Source organism: Lepidochelys kempii, chromosome 6 (assembly GCF_965140265.1).
Source record: "Lepidochelys kempii isolate rLepKem1 chromosome 6, rLepKem1.hap2, whole genome shotgun sequence".
NCBI classification, from domain to species: domain Eukaryota; kingdom Metazoa; phylum Chordata; order Testudines; family Cheloniidae; genus Lepidochelys; species Lepidochelys kempii.
Window position 1 is genome coordinate 26,234,997 of NC_133261.1, and position 22,214 is coordinate 26,257,210.

Below are 22,214 nucleotides of genomic sequence, written 5' to 3' on the forward strand. Positions count from 1 at the left end.
GGTCAGCACATCTGGAAGTTCCTTGTGGGTATGCTATAGAAAGCTAGGTCTTGATAGCCTTGCCACCACTGCTTACGAGATGTTTTGTAGGATGCTGTTTATTGTTCCTGTCAGTCATTTTATTTTTTAAGCCTTTCGCCAGGAGACAGCCTCTTAATGATTTTTCCTATGATTTTATTGTATGGGCATTATTCATGCACTGGGCTTAGTTGACTTCCATGGGAGTTGAGGATGTTCAGCAATCTGCAGGATCACATGTTTTGTTGCTAGCTGGCCTGAAATGGTGTAGCACTGTGTCCACAGCTTTTTCAAGCTCTCTGGAGTCGTCAGTTGACACGATGCTTTTTTAATATCCAGGAAGATTTTGGGTTTTATAACCGAAAGTTGGTTTGTTTGTTTGTTTTAAACCCTCACTGATGATCGTAGGCCAAATTGAAAAAAGAATTTAGTGTTATTCTCCCACGCTGTGTCCTCAAGCCAAATCCCACCCCCTGAGATTCCAAACTAAAATGTTGCTTGCGATTGATTGTGCAGATGTTCATAATATGATCATCCCACTTGTTTCTGGCATGCTCTGTATGGAATGACATTAGCTGATTGACATCCCTTTTCCTTCTTTCTTGCATGCTTGGATCTGAAATGAAAGTCTTAGGAGTTAAATTAAATTTTTATGATCATTTATATTTTCATAGTAAAGCGTAAGTGTTAACTCCCCACTGAGATTTAAACTGTTCATACCTCACGAATCTATCGTTTCAGATTATCTGCGCACTCAGAAAGATAACACTGCATCACTTTAAACAAGAGTCACAGTTTCAAGGTTTTACTTTGCAGCCTTAAAAGTTAGGCTATTTTCTTTTTCAATGAGGGCCCAATTCTCCACTAACTTGCACCTAATGTAGTCATTTTCACCTGTGTAAATGGAGCATAAAACTCTACCATTCTGATCGGGCAGCGTTTATTGTCCTCTTTGCACTCACTTTGCATGGTCTATCGATGCTAACAAGAAGAGAGTGGCTGTAGACAGAATTGTGTAAAGACCACAAGCTTTGCGAAGCACTTTAAGCTTCTATCCATTTGATTTAATGCACATTACAATCCAATATAAAACCTTTATTCACGGCCATGGATAGTTTAAGATTGCCGATGAATAACTTGAAACTTGTACTCAGTGCTTGAGAAGCAGTTTCACTTAATTCTTGAAATGGATACTCATGGTCATGTTAATCTATGAAAAACATTTACTTGTAGTTAAGAATAATCATGCACCTGCACGTGTAGACAGACAGACAGAGAGAGAGAGAGAGACACACACACACACATATGCCCTGAAAGTTCCTGGAGCACAAGCTCCTTCAAAAGAAAGTACCCACTCACCAAGCTGTCACATATTGGTCCAACTTGCCTCCTATTAATGTGATAGTCAACGGACTCAAGTGTAGGTTTCAGAGGGTTTTTTTTTTTAATTGAGATACGTTTTCCAAAATGCAGCTAGATTTTGTGACAGAAAATTTTTGACTCAGAACATAGCTTGCCGAAAATCAGCAGATGAGCATCATTCTTTTCACCTTTGCCAATAAACCAAATGGATGGATGAGATGAGCTATCATGGCACACCCAGAGCTGCAGAATCCTGTAACACTTTGTCGGCTACTTCCTGGCTGAGAAGGAGCTAGGTTTACTAAAAAAAAATGGGAAAATAATGGTACCAATTCTGATTTGATTAGCACCTGCATAATTCCACTGAGTTTACAAAGGAGTAAGTGAGATCTGAATCAAACTCACTGTGCGTATCAGTGAGATACAAGTTAGAAAATTTGTGAGAAGGTTTAAAAAGCCTACCATGAGTTGGAATCATGTCCATTGCATGTACCATCACTCATAAGGGTGGAAGTATTTGTAAAGCAGCATTACATTCAACTGGTCTTTTAAAAAATATGTGCGATTTATAGCAGTCATCCTGTGACATGCATGTGAGCTGAAGTGCAACAAAATTTGTCATTTGCTCCAGACGGGGAGGAGAACAGACAGTATGGTAATGCCAGTCATAGCACAGAGCTGGTGATTTTCATTACCTGAAGCAGTGAAAGCCTTGCAGGTGATGTTCAGTTTCATCATAGATTTTTTTATTTACTTCATGAAGGAGTCTGAAAGTCTATGAGTACATATACAGCCTGACTTTGTCTGATCATGATCATGTTCAGGTCACAAGGAGAGGGCATTCCACAGTGCACAAAAGATAACCACCAGTGCTCTGTAGGCATGGCTCATTGCCTGCCATAAACTCTAATGTAAATGAAGATTTGCGATGGCACGCTGCAAGAGATTAGGGATCCTAGCTGGAAATGCAAATTCTCCGGTGATTCTGAAAAATATTCATTTCTTTTTCATCCCTGTTAATTACACTGAGGTTATCTGCTTGTAATACAATGAATGTTTAACTGAGCCAATCCTAACAGTAAGGAACTTCAGGCAGATGAAACAAAAGCCACAGCTGCCTAAGAGCTCAGTCCTGCAGGCACCTACTACTGGGTATAGGACTTGATCCCACATAGCTCACTGAAGTCAATGGCAAAATTTTCATTGACTTTAATGGTTGAGGGTCAGAGACACAGTGCTTACGTATTTACTGCTCGAGGGCTAGATTCTGATAACCCTTCCGCTCCTTGGACAATGACTTACTCCAGGAGTAGTCCCATTGAAATGATTGGGACCGCTCATGGAGTAAGGTATTCTGATCAGAATCTGAGGATCAGAATTGTGGTACCCTTAGTCATGCTGAGGAGTACCTTACTCCACAAATAATCCCATTGACTTCCAAAGGATTTTTAGGTGGAGTAGGACTCTACTCAGCCAGAGGAATGGGGTCAGAATCTGGCCCTGAATGAGTAGTCTCCATGAAGTCTGATCCTATTTACACCAGTGAAAATCCAGAGGGCAAGATTCTGTTTCCTTTACTTGTGTTAAGTAGTCCCTTATTCCACAGAGAGAGCCACTGAAATAAATGGGACTACTCACTGTAAAGGATATAGAATCTGGTCCACGTTGATTTAGCATTATGCTGTATCTGTCCCCAGTGAAACTACTGATGGTAGTAAGTATTACGGGCTAGATGGTGACACCCTTACTCACACGGCTAGCAGTGTCTCACCTCTGTTTGACTTCATTGACTCACAGAGTAGCCCCCCATTGACAGTCCCATTGACTTCACTGGGATTATTTGAGTAACGGCTCACTCACGTGAGTAGAGGCTTCACAACCCGGCAGTAAACACTTGCAGGATTAAGCCTTGAGTGTGTTTTGTGTAAACTGGCTTTAGCTGTATCTGCTGCACTGCATCTGTTGAGTACTCTTTTTCCAAGGTTAAAAATGGTTACACCAAGATGGGAGAGAGAGTAAGAATCCCTAGGAAGTCTTTCCAGGTGCGTCCAATGATCTACGGTAACACCTCCAGTCTGTGAACCACTGCAGAGGATACATCTTTGAAATGAATTTTAGCCACCTCAATGGGCTGGATCGGCACCTTACCACTTGCACTGACCAAGGTGCAGTGCATAGCTGCACTGCCCCAGCACACAACAGAGGCTGAATTGTGGCTCTGAGTCTCACAGTTCAGTCTCTGCTTTGCCCTTGCTCCCTGCGGGGAAGTAAGTGGTACCTGCCCTTTTCCTGGCACAGCTTGCTCCCTACTCAGCGCTGTGTTCCGCTGCTCTGGCTGGTGCCTTGAGGAGTGGAACCTCTCTCCACTCACCTGTTCGGCCCTACCATGGCTGCCATCTCCTGTGCATTGTGACCTGCAATGGAGGTAGCCCATCCAGGGACTAAGCGTGCACCTGGCCCCCCCCATCCCTCTCCTGTGTAGATGCATGGATCAGCACAAGCCTAGAATGGGTTAAATTGCGTGACTATTTGTAGAACATGTTTGGATTATTTCCTCTAGCATCAAAGGGAAAATTCTGCCCACGACTCCACATGCTGCAAAGGGCACGGAGGGACATTTGGTGCAAGTTCCTGTAGCCCACAATGGGGAGTCTGTGCCACATGTGAATCCACTGCCCATGTCCCTCCTCTGCATAAGGAAGGGAGACCACCATACAAAAAGGCTACTATAGACCTCAGGCCGCTATGGCATCCATAGAGCCTCTCAAGAAGGTTCAGGATTTTTTCCTGCCCAACTCCTGCAAGAACCCCAGCACCAAGTCCATCTGTCTGAGCTTGGTGCAGGTTGCAGGATTCGATGCCCTGTGAATGAACTCAAAGGATGCTCGATGTGCTTGCACTTTATATTATTCAGTCTCCTGGATCTGGAATGAAACCTTGGCGTGTTATGTATAGCCAGAGTTTTTTGTTGCAGTGAATAATCAATATTTCCTGCTTCTAGTGAATGAAATGAGGCAATTATGTAAGAAGCTTGTTTTAGTCACCTTTTAAAAAGTGTTGTGCTTCTCTTACTGATTGCTTTTGTATTCCCAGCTCTGCCACTGACCAGCTGTCTGACCTTGGGCAAGTCCTTTGGGCCAGAATTTTCAAATGTGGGTGTCTAAACATAGGTATCTAACAGTACGTCTACACGGCAATAAAACATTTGTGGCTGGCCCGTATCCCTTGACTCGGGCTCACGGGGCTCGGGCAGTAGGCTATAAACTTGCAGTTAGATGTTCAGGCTCAGGCTAGAGACTGGACTCTGAGATCCCATGAGGGGAGCGTGTCCCAGAGCCCAGGCTCCAGCCTAAGACTGAATGTGTTCACTGCAATTTTATAGCCTTGCAAGCCCAAGTCAGCTGACACAGGCCAGCTGAGGGTTTTTTATTGCAGTGTAGACACACCCTAAGAGTGTATTTAGGCACCTAAATAAAGAGCATGGTTTTTAGAAAGTGCCTAGCACCTTCCTCTAAAAATCAGGCCTATTTAAGATTTCTCAGGTTGGGCACCAGAAAATTGAGGTACCCCAAATCACTTTAGAAAGTTTGGACCCCTATAGGACTGCTCTGAAGCTCATCTCTGTTAAAATTAGGGATGGGTGATATCAACTTCTTCACAGTTCAAACTTTGGGAGGAAATTGTTCAACTTCACTTAGCCCAAGGTCTGATCTGCTCATGACACAGCAGCACCTCTAAGTGGAGTGATTTATAACTGTATGGTATCAGGACGCTAAGCAGCTGATAGTTCTTTTAGGGTTGGTACGATGGGAGCTCTTACTGCCTTTCTGCCCAAACAGGGAAGTTTCTCATTAAAGGCCCAATCCTGCAAGATGCTGATTACTCTCAGCTCCCATTGAATGTGTTCTGAAGGAAATTTCTCTCAGCCTTGCAAGGCCAGACTTCTCAATGGAATGTTGACACTCTTTTTCCATCTGTTGTTTTCGCCTCTGTCTCAGAGCAAGGGTTTCACTTGTTGTTCACCTCTCTCTGTCTGTCTCTGTCTCTTTCTCTCTCAATTGCAGAGGGGGTAAAAATGAACCAGAACCAGAGCAACCAATTCCTCGAAAGGTGCAGATTCGTTCTCTCCCTTCCCTGGAGGACATTGATCCAGACGTGTTAGACAGCATGCACTCCTTAGGCTGTTTCCGCGACCGAAATAAACTCTTACAGGACCTGTTGTCGGAAGAGTAAGCAATCACTCAATCTTAACATCGGTTTGGTGTCGGAGGGTTAGAGGGGATTACCAATGGGATATGGAGCCTTTTACTTCTAGAGCACAGATACGAACATGGCCCCGACAGGGAGGGACTGAAAGTCATTTCTCCTGCCCTGGCTGTTCAGTGAAAATGAGTTGGGAGGAAGGGGGAGGTCTCAGTGTACTCCTTAAAGCATAGGTGCCCCCTTATCACATAAATTACCATTGCAACTGGCATCCTTGTTAGGGAGATATGGTGGGTAGAATTACCTCTCTCAACCTCCATAGTTGATCTCTGCAGGTGAGGACTCACCTGCATGGGCAGGACAGCATAGGGAATTCGCACTGTTACTGCCTGCGCTATGCCTGCATCTGTTGGTAAATAAAATACTTCAGTTTCCAGAGCTCTGCCAGCTTTCCTAAGTGTTATGAGGGGTCGTCTAGTGGGCAACAGACTAGGATCCAGGAGATCTATCTTCAGTTCCTGACTCAGACACAAACTTCCTGTCCGGGCTTGGGCCATTCACTTATATTTACCCTGTGCCTCAGTTCCTCATCTGTAAAATGGTGGTACATCTGCCTTCCTCAGTGGGGCCTTGGGAGGATCAAATCTATTGATGTTGTCAAGGCACTCAGATACTATGGTGCCGGGGGCCAGATAAGGAAAGAGATCATTAGATTTGGGTTATTTAGAACATTTGTAACTGTTGTGTTTGATGGGGGAAGGGTAATCTGCATTTTTTTTCTCTGTGGCATCTGCAGCAAGTTAGAAGGTTTCTTCCTTCATTTATTGTTTTCAGAGAAAACCAAGAGAAAATGATTTATTTTCTTCTCCTTGATCGGAAAGAGAGGTATCCCAGTCATGAGGATGAGGACCTGCCCCCTCGGAATGAAATAGGTATTTCAAACATGGTCCCAGTCATTTTTGACCCATTTCAGTCTGTCCCTCTTGGCTTTATCTTCCTACTGTTGGCATTCGCCCTCCCCTTTCCCACTGAAACAGGATACGATAGTACAAATGTTCTGTGAGGCTCCAGCAACCTGGGGAAGTCAGCTCTGCTGTTGAGCTAAAAGTAAAGGGTCTGCTTCTCAGCTACACTAAGGCCCTTTTACACCTCTCTGGCAGTGTAACAGGCCTTCGTATTTACTTTACACTGCCAATGTGGTGTAAAGGAGCTTTAGTTAACTGAGAATTCAGAGCACAGACTAGAGTTTAGACCATCTCCATCATTTGAAATGTAAGCACAGAAAGAGGGGCAGTTAATCAATGAGACATGGTATCTTTTTCTGCTCAGTATCTGGTCCCTTAGGTCCCAGTCTTCTCTAGGCTTAGTTTTACACGTGCAGGTATCCCCAGTAAAGTCAATAGAATTGCTCACATGTGTACAGGTAAGTATGCAGGATCAGGGTCTTTCAAGGAAATGACAGCAGTCACCTCTTCCTGAACATCCGCAAATCCACTCTAAATGTTAAAAGCAGGTAAAACAAACAAAAATCTGAAAAATTGGAAACTTAAACTTTGCGATAGAGCTGGTCACAACATTGGGGAGGGTTGTGAAAATGTCAGTTCCCCCCAGGTTTCAACAAAATTTGAAATTTCAAGGAATATTTTTGTGCAAATTTTAAAATTCGAAATATTTCAAAACAATGGGAGAAAAATCCACAAAAATGGCATCCTAATTTTCTCTCTCTCTATTTTTTTTTTAATTTTTGAAATTCAACGTTTTGGTGAAAATATTTGTCCAAAAAATTGAAATTTGGAAAATGTTGACCAGCTGTACTTTTCTAATATATGTATGTGTCAGTGTGTTCATCAGATCTCTATGAAAAATAGCATAGGGGGAAAACTGACAAGTATGATGGATATATGCATATATACATATATATATATATACATATACATGATATTCATATATACATATATGAAGGAGAGATGATGGTGCGTTAGAAAGGTTTTATCAGCCTGAAATATAAATGACCACATGATAGTTGAACAGGCCATGCCGAATGAGTTCCACTGCAATATTTATACCACACAGCTTACTATTGTGTATTAAAGATATTTTTGAACGATTTTCACACGTTTGTTGGGCTTACACATTGTATCCCTTTGTCTGTATAGCCAGGTAATCCTTTACCACTGTAGCGGTCTTGTAGTACTATTGTTACTTATTATTTGCATTGTGAAGCCATGGGCATAGACCTGGACCCCACTGTACTAGATGCTGTACAAACACAGAACGAAACGACATTCCTGGCTCCAAAGACCTTACAGTTGAAGTCAGGGGTTCTCAACCTTTTCCTTTCTGAGGCCCCTGCAACATGCTACAAAAACTCCACGGCCCACCTGTGCCACAAGAACTGTTTTTCTGCATATAAAAACCAGGGCCAGCATTAGGGAGGAGCAAGCAGGGCAGTTGCCCAGGGCCCCATGCCACAGTGGGCCCCACGTAGCTTAGCTGCTCAAGCTTTAGCTTTGGCCCAGGTGGCAGGGCTCGGGGACGTGTAGCTTTGGCTTTCTGTCCTGGGCCCCAGTGAGTCTAATGCCAGTCCTGGTTGTCAGACCCCCTGAAACCTGCTCGTGGCCCACCAGGGGGCCTCGAACCCCTGGGTGAGAACTGCTGATCTAAGTGACTTCAACTATACATGACTCAAAGGGAATCAAAAATACATAACTAATAACATTTTAGAAAAGTACCTGAAATAGCATTTCTGTACATAGTAGTGTTGTGGTTTTTAAGTCTAGTATCTCATGACCTTCAGGGCTAGAAGCAAGTGCTGCCTATCCCATTGAAATGCTTGGACTCTCCCAGTCCTGCTGTGTGATGAAATATTGAACTTTAAATCTGTCAAGACTTAATTCAAGACTCATGCTCTGGGCTTCAGGTCTGTGCAGTTTTTCCAAGAAATCTCATATGTGGAGGAAACTATAAAGCGCTTACCTGGCAGGCTGATTTTTAACAATGTGACCTGCTTGAAGCTGCAGGGAGTTTGAAACGTTAGCATGCTTCTGGCGGAGATGGGTTAATAGGCAGAGTGTAGTTAATGTGGTCAAAGGTGCCTGATAAATGCAGTTTATCACATTGTTCTGTAATTTATCTATTTAATCACATGTATAGTTTATCACTACCCCATAAGTTTTGTGTATATTTGTGTGTGTGTATTCCTGACTTCCTACAGTGACTCGTTGACTTTTGACTTGGATAGATGATTTTGCAACACAGGGACAGGGCTCCCCTATGACACAGATACTTTTGCTATTGAACAGTAGTAGCAGAGGTGATTGAATCATTACCTCCAATGCATAAGTGAATACAAAGCCATGCCCTAACTATGTCATATACCTCTCCTCCCATCTCCCAGTCCTGTACCTCCCAGAACATTTTCACTTGCTGGTTCAAATACTGACCATCTGAATTGGAATTTTCTACACAGGATGAGAAAGAGTTCCCCAACAGCGGTAGGCTATCTTTGAGCCAGATATAGCACTGTGCTATGACAGCACGTTGTAGAATCCCCGAGCATTATTATTTGAGTGTTAGTAAGATCAGCTTCCTTTCCCAGAGGGGGTTTCCCTCTCCTCTGCTCCCAGCAGTGTCTCTAGGAACATGGGGCAAAGTTTAAGTAAGAGTAATCATGCTTTTGATGAATATCTTCTCATTAGCCATGTGCACTGACCTTGCTCCAAGAGAGAAGAGGAAGGGTGAAGGGAAATGGTAATGGATTTAATAATAACTGCTCTGAGAGACCACATTCCTCAGAGATGTGTGTTGCCTGAGCACTTGCCAAATAAAAGTACATGCACACATACTGAACTCTTCCTCTTTCTTTTTATGGTACAGTTTGGAAAGAATGGATGCAAGCAGTGAGCATAGGCTTCTGAATTCCAGTTGAAGCTCAAGGGGAGATCAGACTCTATCTCTATAAACTACCCTTCCCTTCCTGGTTTCCTTTTTGTGTTTGTTTCACTCTGTGTGCAGATATCTCTTTCTCAGAGAAGTAGGAGAAAGTTTTCTTTTTTCATCATTTGAGGCAATGTTCTATTACTTTTCTCCCTGCAAAGCTTCACTGGGAGCAGAAGTACACAAGCAGGAAACCTTCCTCCTTTTGCTCTCTGCGTTGCTGTGTAATCTTGTTCGTTGGTGATTTGTTAACACCAGTTTAGCTTCGGTGGGGAGGGCTTCTGTCCTCGGACTTTGGAGGTCGCAAATTGGACCTGGGAGGTTGGAAGCTGAGAAACAAGCTGACAGATCTTCTCTTGTGTCAGAGGAACTTTCAGTGCAAATCGATGCTTTGAAGCTTAAATGGAAAATGTGGTGGAAGAGCAGCTGTGGGGAGTCTGCAGGTCCAGCCCTTCTGTTGTGGCACCCTTTGTAAAGCAGAACATGTGACATAGCTTCCTCCAAATCTACAGCAGCGCATCTTCAACTCTGCATAACCATGACACACTCCAGCCTGCCTTCAACTTGCTTTCAGCTGCCTTCAGCCTGTGGCAGAATAACTGTATTTAATTATCAGTGCAACTTGGTTACTTAATTATCAGCATGATCATCACAAAGGCAAATCCCAAAGGGATGTAGACTCCTTGCAGATTGAGCACACCACAGATCAATCTCTCGGTAGGTCCTTAAGACAGTGTGGCTGACTGTTCGGTCTGTGCCCATCCGTGGCATTCTTATGCACCACCTTGGCTTTTGGTGACAACCTGAGTAGCATCCTGTAGCAATATTCCTTGGTAAATATGCTTCATAGTTTGTTGGTCTTCCATCCTAAGAATATGTCCATACCAACTGTCAAGGTTCCTTCCCCACTCTGAACTCTAGGGTACAGATGTGGGGACCTGCATGAAAACCTCCTAAGCTTACTTTTACCAGCTTAGGTTCAAACTTCCCCAAGGTACAAACTATTTTACCTTTTGCCCTTGGACTTTTGCTGCCACCACCAAATGTCTAACCGGTTTTATTTTATTAGGAAAGAGCCCGTTTGGAAACGTCTTTCCCCCCAAAATCCTCACCAAAACCTTGCACATCCCTTCCTGAGGAAGGTTTGATAAAAATCCTCACCAATTTGCATAGATGACCACAGACCCAAACCCTTGGATCTTAAGAACAATGAAAAAGCAATCAGTTTCTTAAAAGGAGAATTTTAATAGAAGAAAAAGTAAAAAGAATCACCTCTGTAAAATCAGGATGGTAAATACCTTACAGGGTAATTAGATTCAAAACACAGAGAATCCCTCTAGGCAAAACCTTAAGTTACAAAAAGACACAAAAACAGTAATATCCATTCCATTCAGCACAGCTTATTTTCTCAGCCATTTAAAGAAAACAGAATCAAACACATATCTAGCTAGATTACTTACTAAGTTCTAAGACTCCATTCCTGTTCTGTCCCCAGCAAAAGCATCACACAGACAGACCCAGACCCTTTGTTTCTCCCCCCTCCAGCTTTGAAAATATCTTGTCTCCCCATTGGTCATTGTAGTGAGGTGCCAGCGAGGTTATCCTAGCTTCTTAACCCTTTACAGGTGAAAGGGTTTTTCCTCTGGCCAGGAGGGATTTTAAAGGTGTTTACCCTTCCCTTTATATTTATGACACAAACGAAGAAAGACACCAAACTGAAGTAAGACTCACTGGCCTGTAATTCCCAGGATTGCTCCCTCCAACATTTGCTGCCCTCCAACCCTCTGGTATAGTAACTGATTTTAAGGAGAGATTGAATATTTTAGTTAGCAGCTCAGTCACTTTATCCTTGTGTTCCTGCAGAAGTCTTGGGTATATCCCAGCCAATCCTAATGACTTGCTGTTGTTAGTTTTTTGACAGTTCCTCATCTTTAATATGTTTAAAAAAATAGATTGGAGGTAGATATCTCCCCAACATCTTATGTGGTGGAGTTTAATGCAAAGGAATCATTTAGTTTCTCAGCAATATCCTTATCCTCCTTAATTGCTCCTGTTACTCTCTGATGGGCCAGCTGACCCACGGTCCTGTCCACAAGCTTCCTGCTTCTGATATGTTTGCAAGATGTCTCATAATTTGTGTTTGTCTTTGGCTAATTGCTCTTCATAGTCTTTCTTAGCTCTCTCCTAACTCCCAGCTTACGTTTGACTTGCCGTACTTAATGCTCCATGTTATGGGTGTCACTTGGGCTGGATTTCCATTTGCTGAAGTCTCCTATTTTGATCTGGTTTGGTTCAAATTAGCCCTTGAACCTTGCCATTTGATTAGACTGGGTTTTTTCTTCCCTTCTTGCTTCCTTTGTTGTTGAGGGTTAGCCATACCTTAGGTGACTCTGTTACTCCGCCAAAGTAACCCATGTGCCACATCTGAGGATTTTCCTTTCCTTGCTTTTGAGTTAGCCTCTCTCAGACTGGCTTAATCTTTTATTTTATTTTTAAGTCCCCCTTTCTAAAGTTTAGTGTCCCCAGGCTAGTCTTTGATATCATCCCTTTGCTGAAAACATTGAACTTAATTAAATTCCGGTCACTGTTGCTTCATGATTCAGCTACAATTACTTTTTGAACCAACGGTAGCGTGTTACATAAGACTAACTGGAGAACAGCCTCTCTTCTTGATTTAGCTGTTTGAAGCAGCCATCATTAAAGCTGTCAAGAAACTATTTCTGTAAACCTTGTCCCAATGTCACATTTGACCAGTTCATATGTGTGCAGTTGAAGGCACTCACTGTTATTGCTTTATTGGATCTTTCTGCCTTTTTGATTTATTGATTTGTTTTTCTGCTTCCTTTTTAACAGGAGAAATATGATTGTTAATGATAAATAATAAAAATGATTAGAGGCCTCACACTGGTCAGACCCCATTGTGCTCCCCATTGTTTGCATATATAGTAAATAATAGTTCCTGTCCTATGGGGCTCACAGTTTAGAAGACAAGACATAAGAGAGAGATGAAACAAGCAAGTGGGTGGAGGTAGCAGTGGAGGATGGGGTAACAAAAATAAACAGAGTATCAATATTGACGATGATAATTATTATTAATAATAATAATTAATTGAAGTACCAGGAACATTAAAACTGGGTTCCCATGGTTTAAATACAGGATCTCTTGATGGGGGAAGGGTCTCAGAGAATGTTTTTTGTGAGCTCTCCAATCTCAATGGAAGAGGCAAACGATATCTTCTCTCTAAGGTATTCATTAGTCATTGGAACTGGATAGGTCTTTACAGTTACAAACAAACGAAGGGTTTTAAACAGCCTCACTTTAAAAAAAAAAATCCTTTCTCCTCTCACTTGCTCAGCTGTCCTTCTTGGTGTGGGTGTGCTACCATCAGAGTCAGGATGATCCAGTGATTAGGGCACTGGCTGGGGACTCAGGAGACCAGCCCCACCACAGACTTCCTGTGTGACCTTGTGCAAGTCACTTAGGGCCAGATTTTTCAAGGTATTTCAGCAACTAAAGATCCACATTTCCATAGGAATGGTGCACTTTGGTGCTTTTGAAAATCTCTCTAGGCACTTGTCTGCATCTTTAGGTGCCTAAATACCTTTAGAAATCTGGTTTCTAGTGCCTCAGATCCCCATCTATGAAATAGGGATAATAGTACTAGCCTACCGCACAGGAGTGTTGTGAGGTTGAACACACTACAGATTGTGAAGTGCTCAGTTACTGCAGTCATGGAGCCATATAAGCACCATATATAGATTTCTCTCACTCTCCAGTCACCATAGAGTCACCCAGGTTAGACAAGACCTTAATTTTTCATGTAAAGAGAAAGTAGGGGGGAAAGAAACCCCAAAACTTTCAGGCCTTCTTCATACAGCATTCTCTTCCCTCCACCACTCACTCCCCTCCCATCCCATGCTCGGTAGATCAACCTTGACTGATGTTTTGAATGTTTGCAAGCAGCATCTGAGACACATGCATTGTGTGGCCGCTGTGAAGAGGTGAAATTTGTGACTTGGGCAAGAGGAGATTGCAAATGTTTCTTCCCCTTCATCAGGGGACAATCACCTCGCTCTCTGTGGGGGGAGATGAGCAAGGGGGATTGCTGAGGGAGGACTGCCAGGCCGGGCCAGCCTGAACCACAGGAGATGGGCCACAGCCAGACTCAGCTGACTGCATTCTCTCTGCACAAAGATCCCCCTAGGAAGCGTGTGGACTCCCCAATGCTGAACCGGCACGGGAAGCGGCGGCCAGAGCGGAAGTCGATGGAGGTTCTCAGTGTGACGGATGGCGGTTCCCCAGTCCCAGCTCGCAGAGCTATTGAAATGGCACAGCATGGACAGAGGTAGGTAGCCCCCATAGCCAGGAAAGATGAACCCCGTACTCCTTGCCTCCCCTACTTCCCCTCTACACCCTATACACAGGAGGAGTTCGAGAAAATGTTCTATCCACACCAGCATTCGTGGAAACATCCAGCAGCGCTCATGGTTACTGGCACCAGCGTATCAGTTCTGTCCATGGCGTGAGGGTCCTGTCCATTGAACCCTTTTACTCAGAATCCTACTGAGACCCTTGAAACTGGTGTCATGAGAATAGTATGAATCTGGAGAAACCCTACCTGACTCCTTTGGGTGCTTCTCAGGGCTGCTGTCAAACTCAGTATGGCCCTGACGCTTGTAGCTCACTGGATTTCTTAAGCATGGTGGGTATGTATCATTCCAGTTCTCTTATATGCAAGGAAACTGCTGCTGTTGTGGTATGCTGGAGAGGAGTGGGGGGGAATGGTGTCCCCAGGGGAACTGCTGTGCAAGCTGCCCTTCTGGTTGTGGTATACCATGGAGATGGTTTCCACGCTCATTACAGGAGGGCCACACCAGGGAAAGGCAGAAGGAAAGCATGTGTATTTGGAACAACACAGAGATATACCAATCTGTATCAAAGAACATCACATGTACATATACTGTCAATGCTTTAGCTTGTAATTCAGCTTTTGTGACATGGTCTTTTCCCTCAGCTGTTAAGATCTGCTCAGGAAGAGTCTCCTGTGCCCAGAAGCTCCTTTTGCTGGCTGGCAGCTGGGCGAAGAGCATGAAATAAAGATGTTCAGAGGCCCTTAGAACTGCCTGTGATTCTTGTTGGATGGCTGAGGCAGTTCTAACCCTTGAGTGAAGAAAGCTATTCCCCGAGAGCTGCTAGGATTTATTCCTGGGATCCATGGCTGGGTATCCTTAAGATTCAATGTCTGAAAGATTCCGCATCATAGGTCAGACAGGACACCAGCTTTATTCCCCCTCCCCCAACAGTGAAATAAAAGGATCTCTATAGTGATCAGGGAGCTGTTTCGGGGAAACGTGTGTTTCACAGAGGCCGCGGATGTCAAAGAAGGTAGAATGAAGAATAAGACTGAGCACTCTGGGAACAAACAGTTACCAAGCAGTAGTCACTAGAATCAAACATCCACCTTTTCCCCATCTCGCCTTTAATCCAGTCCTGGTACCTGGAGGTCCTGTTTGCCCATGAAGTTCTCATGTATGAGACAGCCTCTGGTGCAGTGTGCGGACTTCAGCACCCAGCTGCAGACAGTTTGTTGCCTTAGTAAGCTGCTGTACTCTGCAGTTGCTTGCGGGGAGCATTTACCTAGGTGGAACAACAAAGAGGAACCAGGAATAATGGTGAGACAGACAAATTGAGTTAGGAGCAAGTCATTCAACCAGCCTAGAGCTTCCTGGCCTGATCCTGATGTGTTCTGATAGTTGGAACACTCCCTGCCATCTCTCACCTTTGGCTTGGGAGTCCATAACAAGTTGTCAGAAAGCTAAAAAAAGGGGAAATCAAGGGCTCGTATTATCCAGCATATTCTGTTTTGCTTTGAATGTCCTCTTCTCCCCCACAATTGGAAAATGTTGCAATATGAGGTGATCAGTGGAAAGAGACACAAGAGGAATGTCTGAGATTATCTCAGAGACACTGAAGAGAGATGCGTTGGCGGCATTTCAATGAGGGATGTCTTTAGCTTAAAAAAGGCAGGACTCATGCCAGAGGTGTCAGGGTCAATCAAAAGGGATACACTGGGAGTGTGTGTGCAGCAGACAACTTCAGCTAAAGCAAAACATACAGATCTGATGAAGGACAGTGGAGGGGCACACGCTGACATTCTGCGGGATGATGCCCAGTTCAGTGGTGCATATTTTGGAAGAGGTTAAGGGGAAGGTGCTATTTTATTTCAGGCTCAGGCTTTCATTATTCTCCACATCTGTAGATGACAACGGCACAGGGTGAGTTGCTGGCAGTGTGATTATTTATAACGTGAGCCGGCTTCATTAACACATGCCACTGCACGGAGAGTGTCTGGGGATGGTGCACTGCTGATAGGGGCACCATCTGTCAGAACAGTCAGTAACAAAACGCTAGGTGCCTGCGCCAAGAATCAGGCTTTTTAAGGCTAGCTGTATAGTATTCAGCAGCAAGTGACCCCCAGACGGTGGATTTTGCAGCACTTCTTCTTAGCCCGGTGTCTTTCACGGGGGTGGTGCTGCCCTGATAGTCTCAGTCTGGGCAGATGGATAGAAACTGCTGTATTCCAGGAGGATTGTACTGCACTCGGAAGGTGAAGAGAGACTGAGGAGACAGTCCTAGTTAGAGATGAATGACTGTGTAAACACCAGGAAATATACACCCATTGCTTCCTTCACAAGCTACCAGAGATGCTTCTCTAGCTCAGTGGGCAAAGCACTCCCTTGTGACTTGTGTTTTAGTCCCACTGTAGCGAACATCTGTTTATTTGCAGAAAGGGTATGCATGTGATAGCCTCCAGTTGTATGTGGATAAACAACACTCTTGGCACCTTGTCTGGGACCACAGGAGCCTCTAATCTTGATATTATGGGCTTGATATCCTGTTAGAGTAGCCACTCAAGCTTGAAATAGGGGACTCAAACCCAACAGGTTGGTAAAAGAGCTTTTGTGCTGAAAGCATTAGGAAAAAACATAGCCCTTCAGTGACTTAGTCCTGGAGAAGAACAGGGGAACAAGTGAAGTCCTACACAGGGACTGGCTTCCAGCTTACAAGCTGCTGCCCATCCAGCGCTGCTTGAAACAATGGTGTTGGCTCTCTACGTGCTCTCTGTTGTTTCTCTGACTGTATGTGACACACTAAAAGCACACAAACACCCACTGCGCCTACATCTGGTGGTTTGATTTGGCTTTATCCTGATTTTAGCCAGCCCAAATGTATTGAAGGGGAGAGTGGTACTGAGCTACATCACTGCCAATGCTTTTCTTTCCCACCAATTTCAGACTGCTTGGCTCCTCCTAGAAGCCACAGCTTCACTCCTGCCAGGAGAAACGTCAGAGGGGAGGGGATAGGTGCACGGAACACTGCAGACACCTCCTGGCACTAAGAATCTTGTGAAATGGACAGCCCCTCCTTTAGGTGGCACCTGTTACCCCTTCAGCCGCTGGAACCTCTGCTGGGGTGCCAGAATTTTCACAGTGGCAAGGGTCAGAGTTGAGAAGATTTGATCAAACTTCCTAAAGTTGATTCCATCAACTATTCATTTTCCTTCCATTCTTTTTCTTGTGGGTTGCTGAGGTGGATAGCACGAATGAAATATCAGCCAGTGCTGGCAGGCTGTATTGTGAAGAGCACCTATCCACATAACACGGCACTAACACGTAACATAGACCTCCTTTAGCGAGGCTTTTAGAGTCCTGCTTCTCAGCTACTGGGATTCTGACCCAAGTTTGGGAAGCAGAATGGTTCTTCCTGAGGATGGAGAGGGGTGTGGGACTGGCAGGAACAAGCCATGAAGAGTAGAAAAATAAAAGAGGCCTTTAAGAAGATCTGCTTGCAGTTTTGAATCCGTGCCCAGTGTGTGCTTAGTGTTAATGACTTCCCGGAAAGGCTTTCAGATTCCCAGCAGGAGTAAGGAGGGCTTTGCTATTTTCACATTCAAGCATGGTCCATCTCCAGTGAGAAATGTGAGCAAGTGGACTCCAGCTGGGGTTGTCAGTGCAGTAACGGGGAGCAGGGTGTTGGGTGTGTTTGTTGGGGAGGTCACAGACCACGAGAGGCTAGGAGTCTACTCTTAGAGAATACTTCTACTGGGGTCTGATTCTGCCATGTGCTTAAGGTCTCAGCTCTCACCAAAGCCAGTGGGACTGGGAGTTGAGGAAGCTCAGCACCTTCGAGAGATGATCAGCACCATTCAGGATGGAGCCATAGTTTGGAAAGGAGCAGGAAAGGTGTTTTGGAGATTTGCTTTAAAAAGGACATGGGTCGGGAGGGCTTAGTGTCAGGGACGCTTTCAGGTGAATCTCTTTTATGAATGTCCATATTAGTAACTCTGTTTTCTCACTTTGTTCCTGCCATAGTAAAACAATGTTCAGTAAAAGCCTGGATATCTCTGAAGCCAATCCCAAATTCAACAAAGAAGAAAGGTATAAACACTGACAATCTGTTCCTCTCCTCTACCTCACTGCTGAGACCTTAAAGATGCAGCACTTATCTTCTCCATATGGGGATGCAGCTGCTCATGCCTAAAGAGAGCCAGGGAGGGTGGGCGGTGTTTTGTGGGGATTTGGGGGGATTTTGTGTGTGTCTTCTGCTGTAGAATGCTATGTATTTTTATATACAACCCTTCATATGAATCTGTCCCCAAATGCTTCACGCACGGGCTTGGATTTTAGGATTTCCCCCTAAAATTTCATATTATTGCTACCACTGAATCAGCCTCCCTGGGTGTTCACAATGGTGGGAGTGTACCAGTGTAGAAAGGGGACTGGTATTTTAAACCACCGTGTTATCTAAACCTGCTGTAAGAAAGGCAGAAAACTCTGGGCTTTAAAGGCCAGCAGCCATGTGGAGCTCTGTCGACACTACACTCCCATCATTGCCAACTCCAGTGCGGCTGAGGCAGCGGTAGCAATGGTGGGAAGTTTTAGGCTCAGAAGAAAAATGCCTTCAGCCAAGGGGCAGGCTCTTTAAGGCTGTTGTGGATGCACGAGCCAGAGAGAGAAAGGGAAGGAATAGTTAGAGGGGAGATTGAATCAGGACGCTGCAGACTCAGTGACTCAGGGAATAGTTGCAGGTAGCAGGGAAAGAATAAGCAAAAGGGGCAACTCCCAGCTGCTGCGGAGAGGGGCAAATGGGGCTGGGGCAGAGAGGCCGCCAAATTTGGGAATTTAAATAGAGACTCTTGGGCTCATTTACAAAATTAATTTCGCCTTTTGGAGGAAGAGGGTGTTGTGAAACACTGAACACCAGAGTGATGGAGCTCATTTCTGGTGCTAACAGGAAGCTATAACGCAATGGTAATTCCACACCATATTGTAGCCCTCCCACGCTACATGATAAAGACAGTGCTTAAAAACCCTTGACCTTTCCCTCAGTCCTTCGCTCTTACACCCTGAGCCAGTGTGGTTATGTCTTTATGGGATTTCCTGTCCATTGGGCCATGAGCACGTCTCATGGGGAAAGTGGGTAGCAGAGGGAACACCCTGTCAATTAACAGTCTGTAATAATAACAACAATACTGAATATTTATATTGTGCCGTTAACGCACAAATCCATCCAGTTAAGGGGCCAGCAACAAAAGCCACAGCCAGAAGGACGGAGGCTGCTCCATGGCACTGAAATGGGAGGAAAGTTGAAGGTTTCTCAAGGTTCCACAAAAAATCTGGAGGAACCCTGCTTCCCTTTATACAGAAACATTTCCAGTTTAATATAATCATTGCCCTTTAAATATAAACCTTTTGAGACTTTCCATGTGTGAGGGTGACAGTCTTCCTATCAGCCTTTCACAGACTGACACAATCAGTTGAACACACTGTTTAAGGGCCCTGCGGCTGCCACAGAAAAGATGTAGGTAGAGCACTGAGTTTGCCAGCAGATGGAGGGACAGATCCTGAGACAGCATGCCAGGTACTCACTTGTATGAGACCCAGCAAGAAATGAGCAGGGCACCCAAGCTGTCAGGATCTCATGAAAGCTCGTGTCCAGGAAGAGGTAATGGATTGCCAATGGAGCACTCAAACTTGGTTCCTGAGACTTGCAGCCCTGTTATCGTAGCTACAGACCTCTCATATCCCCCACTGTAATCCCTCACTGAACCAGAAAGCAAGATCTGATGAATTCCTGGAAGCTTGGGCATTTCTTGTTACCCCTATCTAAATTATTCCAAGACTGCTCAGAAAAACAGCCCTTCCACAGCATTTAGGATTTGGTCATAGATACAGAGAGGCCTTTTCATCTAGTCTGTGACGCGAGCTCCATTGGTTTCCCTTTGCACTTCTTCTGCAGCTGTGCAAAGGGTGGAGAAGATGACACTTCAGGAACAGCTGGGAGAATCCCCTAAAGACACAACTTCACTTCTAGCTACATCACAGAGGAGATGTTTTCAGAGGGCAGGCGGGCTGGGCTGGGCTGGGCTTCTGCAGGAGAACCTCCTTGGGGCCTCTTGATTGAAAGGAGAGCGATGAGGAAAGAGATGGTTTGGCACATTCCCTGCCACCTTCCTCCACATTTTTATCTTTCTGGGTTTTAAGCTGAAAGGGTCTCCAAGATGAGAAAAGAAGTGGGAGGCAAAGGGGAAATAGTCTTCAGATCTACTAATGGAGCAAGGAGAGGAAGGAAGGGCAGCAAAGAGAACCCCAGCAAAATGATCCCTCTGGGGCTAACTAATCATGGTGGCCACTAAATCGTTGGCCAACATTTCATTCTCCAGTTTTTTTATTTCTCTTTTTTAAAAGGAATACTGCATCTTTAAGGATCTTCCCCCTCTAGATGCACATGATTGTCTTAGTAGCTGAGGTCACTGTCCCTCTCTTCTCCTCTCTCTTTTCTCTCTTTTAGCTCCCTCTCGCTCCTTTCAATGCTTTCCTTCTTCTGTATCTGGGTTGCTGCAGCTCCGTAGTTCACTTGCTTCAGTATTGCAGGGAATGCACATGTCTGCGCTGCTGGGTCTATTGTGTCCTGGGTTTGTTGTTTTTTTTTAACCTCATTTCCCATCTCCCTTTCCCCTAGTTTCAGTTTGCTTTCTGTTCTTTGTTAAAATCCTCAGTGCCTTTCCCTTTGGGGAAAATAACTCACAATGAAAGAAAAGTGGATAAATCTATATACACACATTATGTATGTATTTCAGTACACTGTGTGTGAGTATGGGTGTATTTTATAAATATATACACACACAGTAGGAGCCAAATCCTGCTCTCAGTTATATCCGTTTAAATGAATTTTCACTGATATAACTGAGAACAGGGTTTGGCCCTATGCATGTGCATTAGGATCTTATCCAAATTATAACTCCAAACCAAGTATCAATGGAGTGTCACTCATGCATATGAAAAAGCACTCACTATAATGCTTCTTTCCACCTCTCTGTCAATGTACAATATAGTGACTTTTTTTTTAAATTGTATGTGAGTCTTAAGTTTTCTTAAGATCACCCCCATGTTGCCTGGCACAGCGTTCGGAACATTCACATAACAAGAAACACATCTGGCTGTGTTTATAAGTAAACTGTGAAATCAACTTGGCAAATGCTGAATTTGGCATTTATGGTGGGGATCATCTTGTGGAGGATTGACCTGCCATTTGTAACTCTGGCAGCTAGGGAGCCTATTACAGAAACTGAAGAGAGAGAGAGAATGATGTTTCTATCCTACTTGGAGTTTGGTTTAATATCAAACCAGAGCTTTTCACATTAATCAAACATCAGATTGGAGAAATAATAAGTATTTGTAGTCTCCCAATCTAGCTCACAACCCAATCAGGGCATAGAGAGCTTAATAAAAATAATCCTACCTCTTCCTTGCGTGCTTTGATCAGCAGTGAAAAATTAAGTGTTGAATATTTGAATTGCTACCATCAAGCTTAAAAGTCAACATACCATGGGGATAAATGGACAGTTCACACCTCTTTTAGGGTTGGTTTACACTCTATTCAGATTGGAAGGCTATTTCTGCAACTTCTAAGGCCTGGAGACTTGATTTATTTTAAATGAAAAATTAGATTCTGGAGCACAGGATTGCGTCCCCAGGGATAAGTACTGGCATGACCCAGCTAATCTGAATCCCTGATTTTAACACAGTAAATGCTCCCTCATGACTATTAAGCTAGTATCAAAGCAGGTTTCAACTTTGCCTACAGTCTCACTCACTGGGCTCCCAGACTGGCTCAGAAATGTGGACTTTAATGACCAATACCTTTCCCAGTTTATGCGTAGGAAAAGGTGTTTCTTGCCAGGCCAGTTTGAGGGGCAGAGGGACACTGTGCTGAGCAAAATGGGTGCAAAGAGATCAGTCTCCTTTTTAACACTCTGATATAACTGTTCTTCATCTAAGAGATGTTATGGAAACAAAACAAGGAATGCAACCCCCCAGCTCTGCTGACTGTTCAGTTGGGTGGTGTTGGTTTCTCTTAACACCTTAGTATATTCTCTCCCAATTCCCAGTTCCCAAATGCAAAAGTTTGACATTTCTGCATTGTTTGTGTGCAGTATGGAAATCACTGTCTAGTAAATGAAACTGTCCCCTAGCATTCCTGGTCTCCTGAGCGGGAGGCACCTGTGGCAATAATTCTGAGCATTCAGTTCTCTGAACAGTATTTCACTTTGCTTTTCGTACTCTTCTCTCCACCTGCCTCCACGTCGTCCCCCACCCCTCTTTCTCTCTCTCTCTCTCTCCCCTCTTTATTT

The 22,214-nt window shown here is 44.2% G+C and overlaps 1 protein-coding gene across 11 annotated transcripts in view; it reads left to right on the plus strand.

Moving 5' to 3' along the window:
* BRSK2 (BR serine/threonine kinase 2) overlaps positions 1–22,214 on the plus strand; it is a 485,481-nt gene that overhangs the window by 362,310 nt on the left and 100,957 nt on the right. For 9 of the 11 annotated variants that reach the window (XM_073347213.1, XM_073347209.1, XM_073347212.1 and 6 more), the window contains exons 10-13: positions 5,445–5,609; positions 6,418–6,515; positions 13,715–13,865; positions 17,893–17,958. In XM_073347213.1, the coding sequence (XP_073203314.1) occupies positions 5,445–5,609; positions 6,418–6,515; positions 13,715–13,865; positions 17,893–17,958 (480 nt within the window). The remainder of the gene's footprint in view (positions 1–5,444; positions 5,610–6,417; positions 6,516–13,714; positions 13,866–17,892; positions 17,959–22,214) is intronic. The other 2 variants (XM_073347206.1, XM_073347207.1) reach the window with 1 other exon arrangement.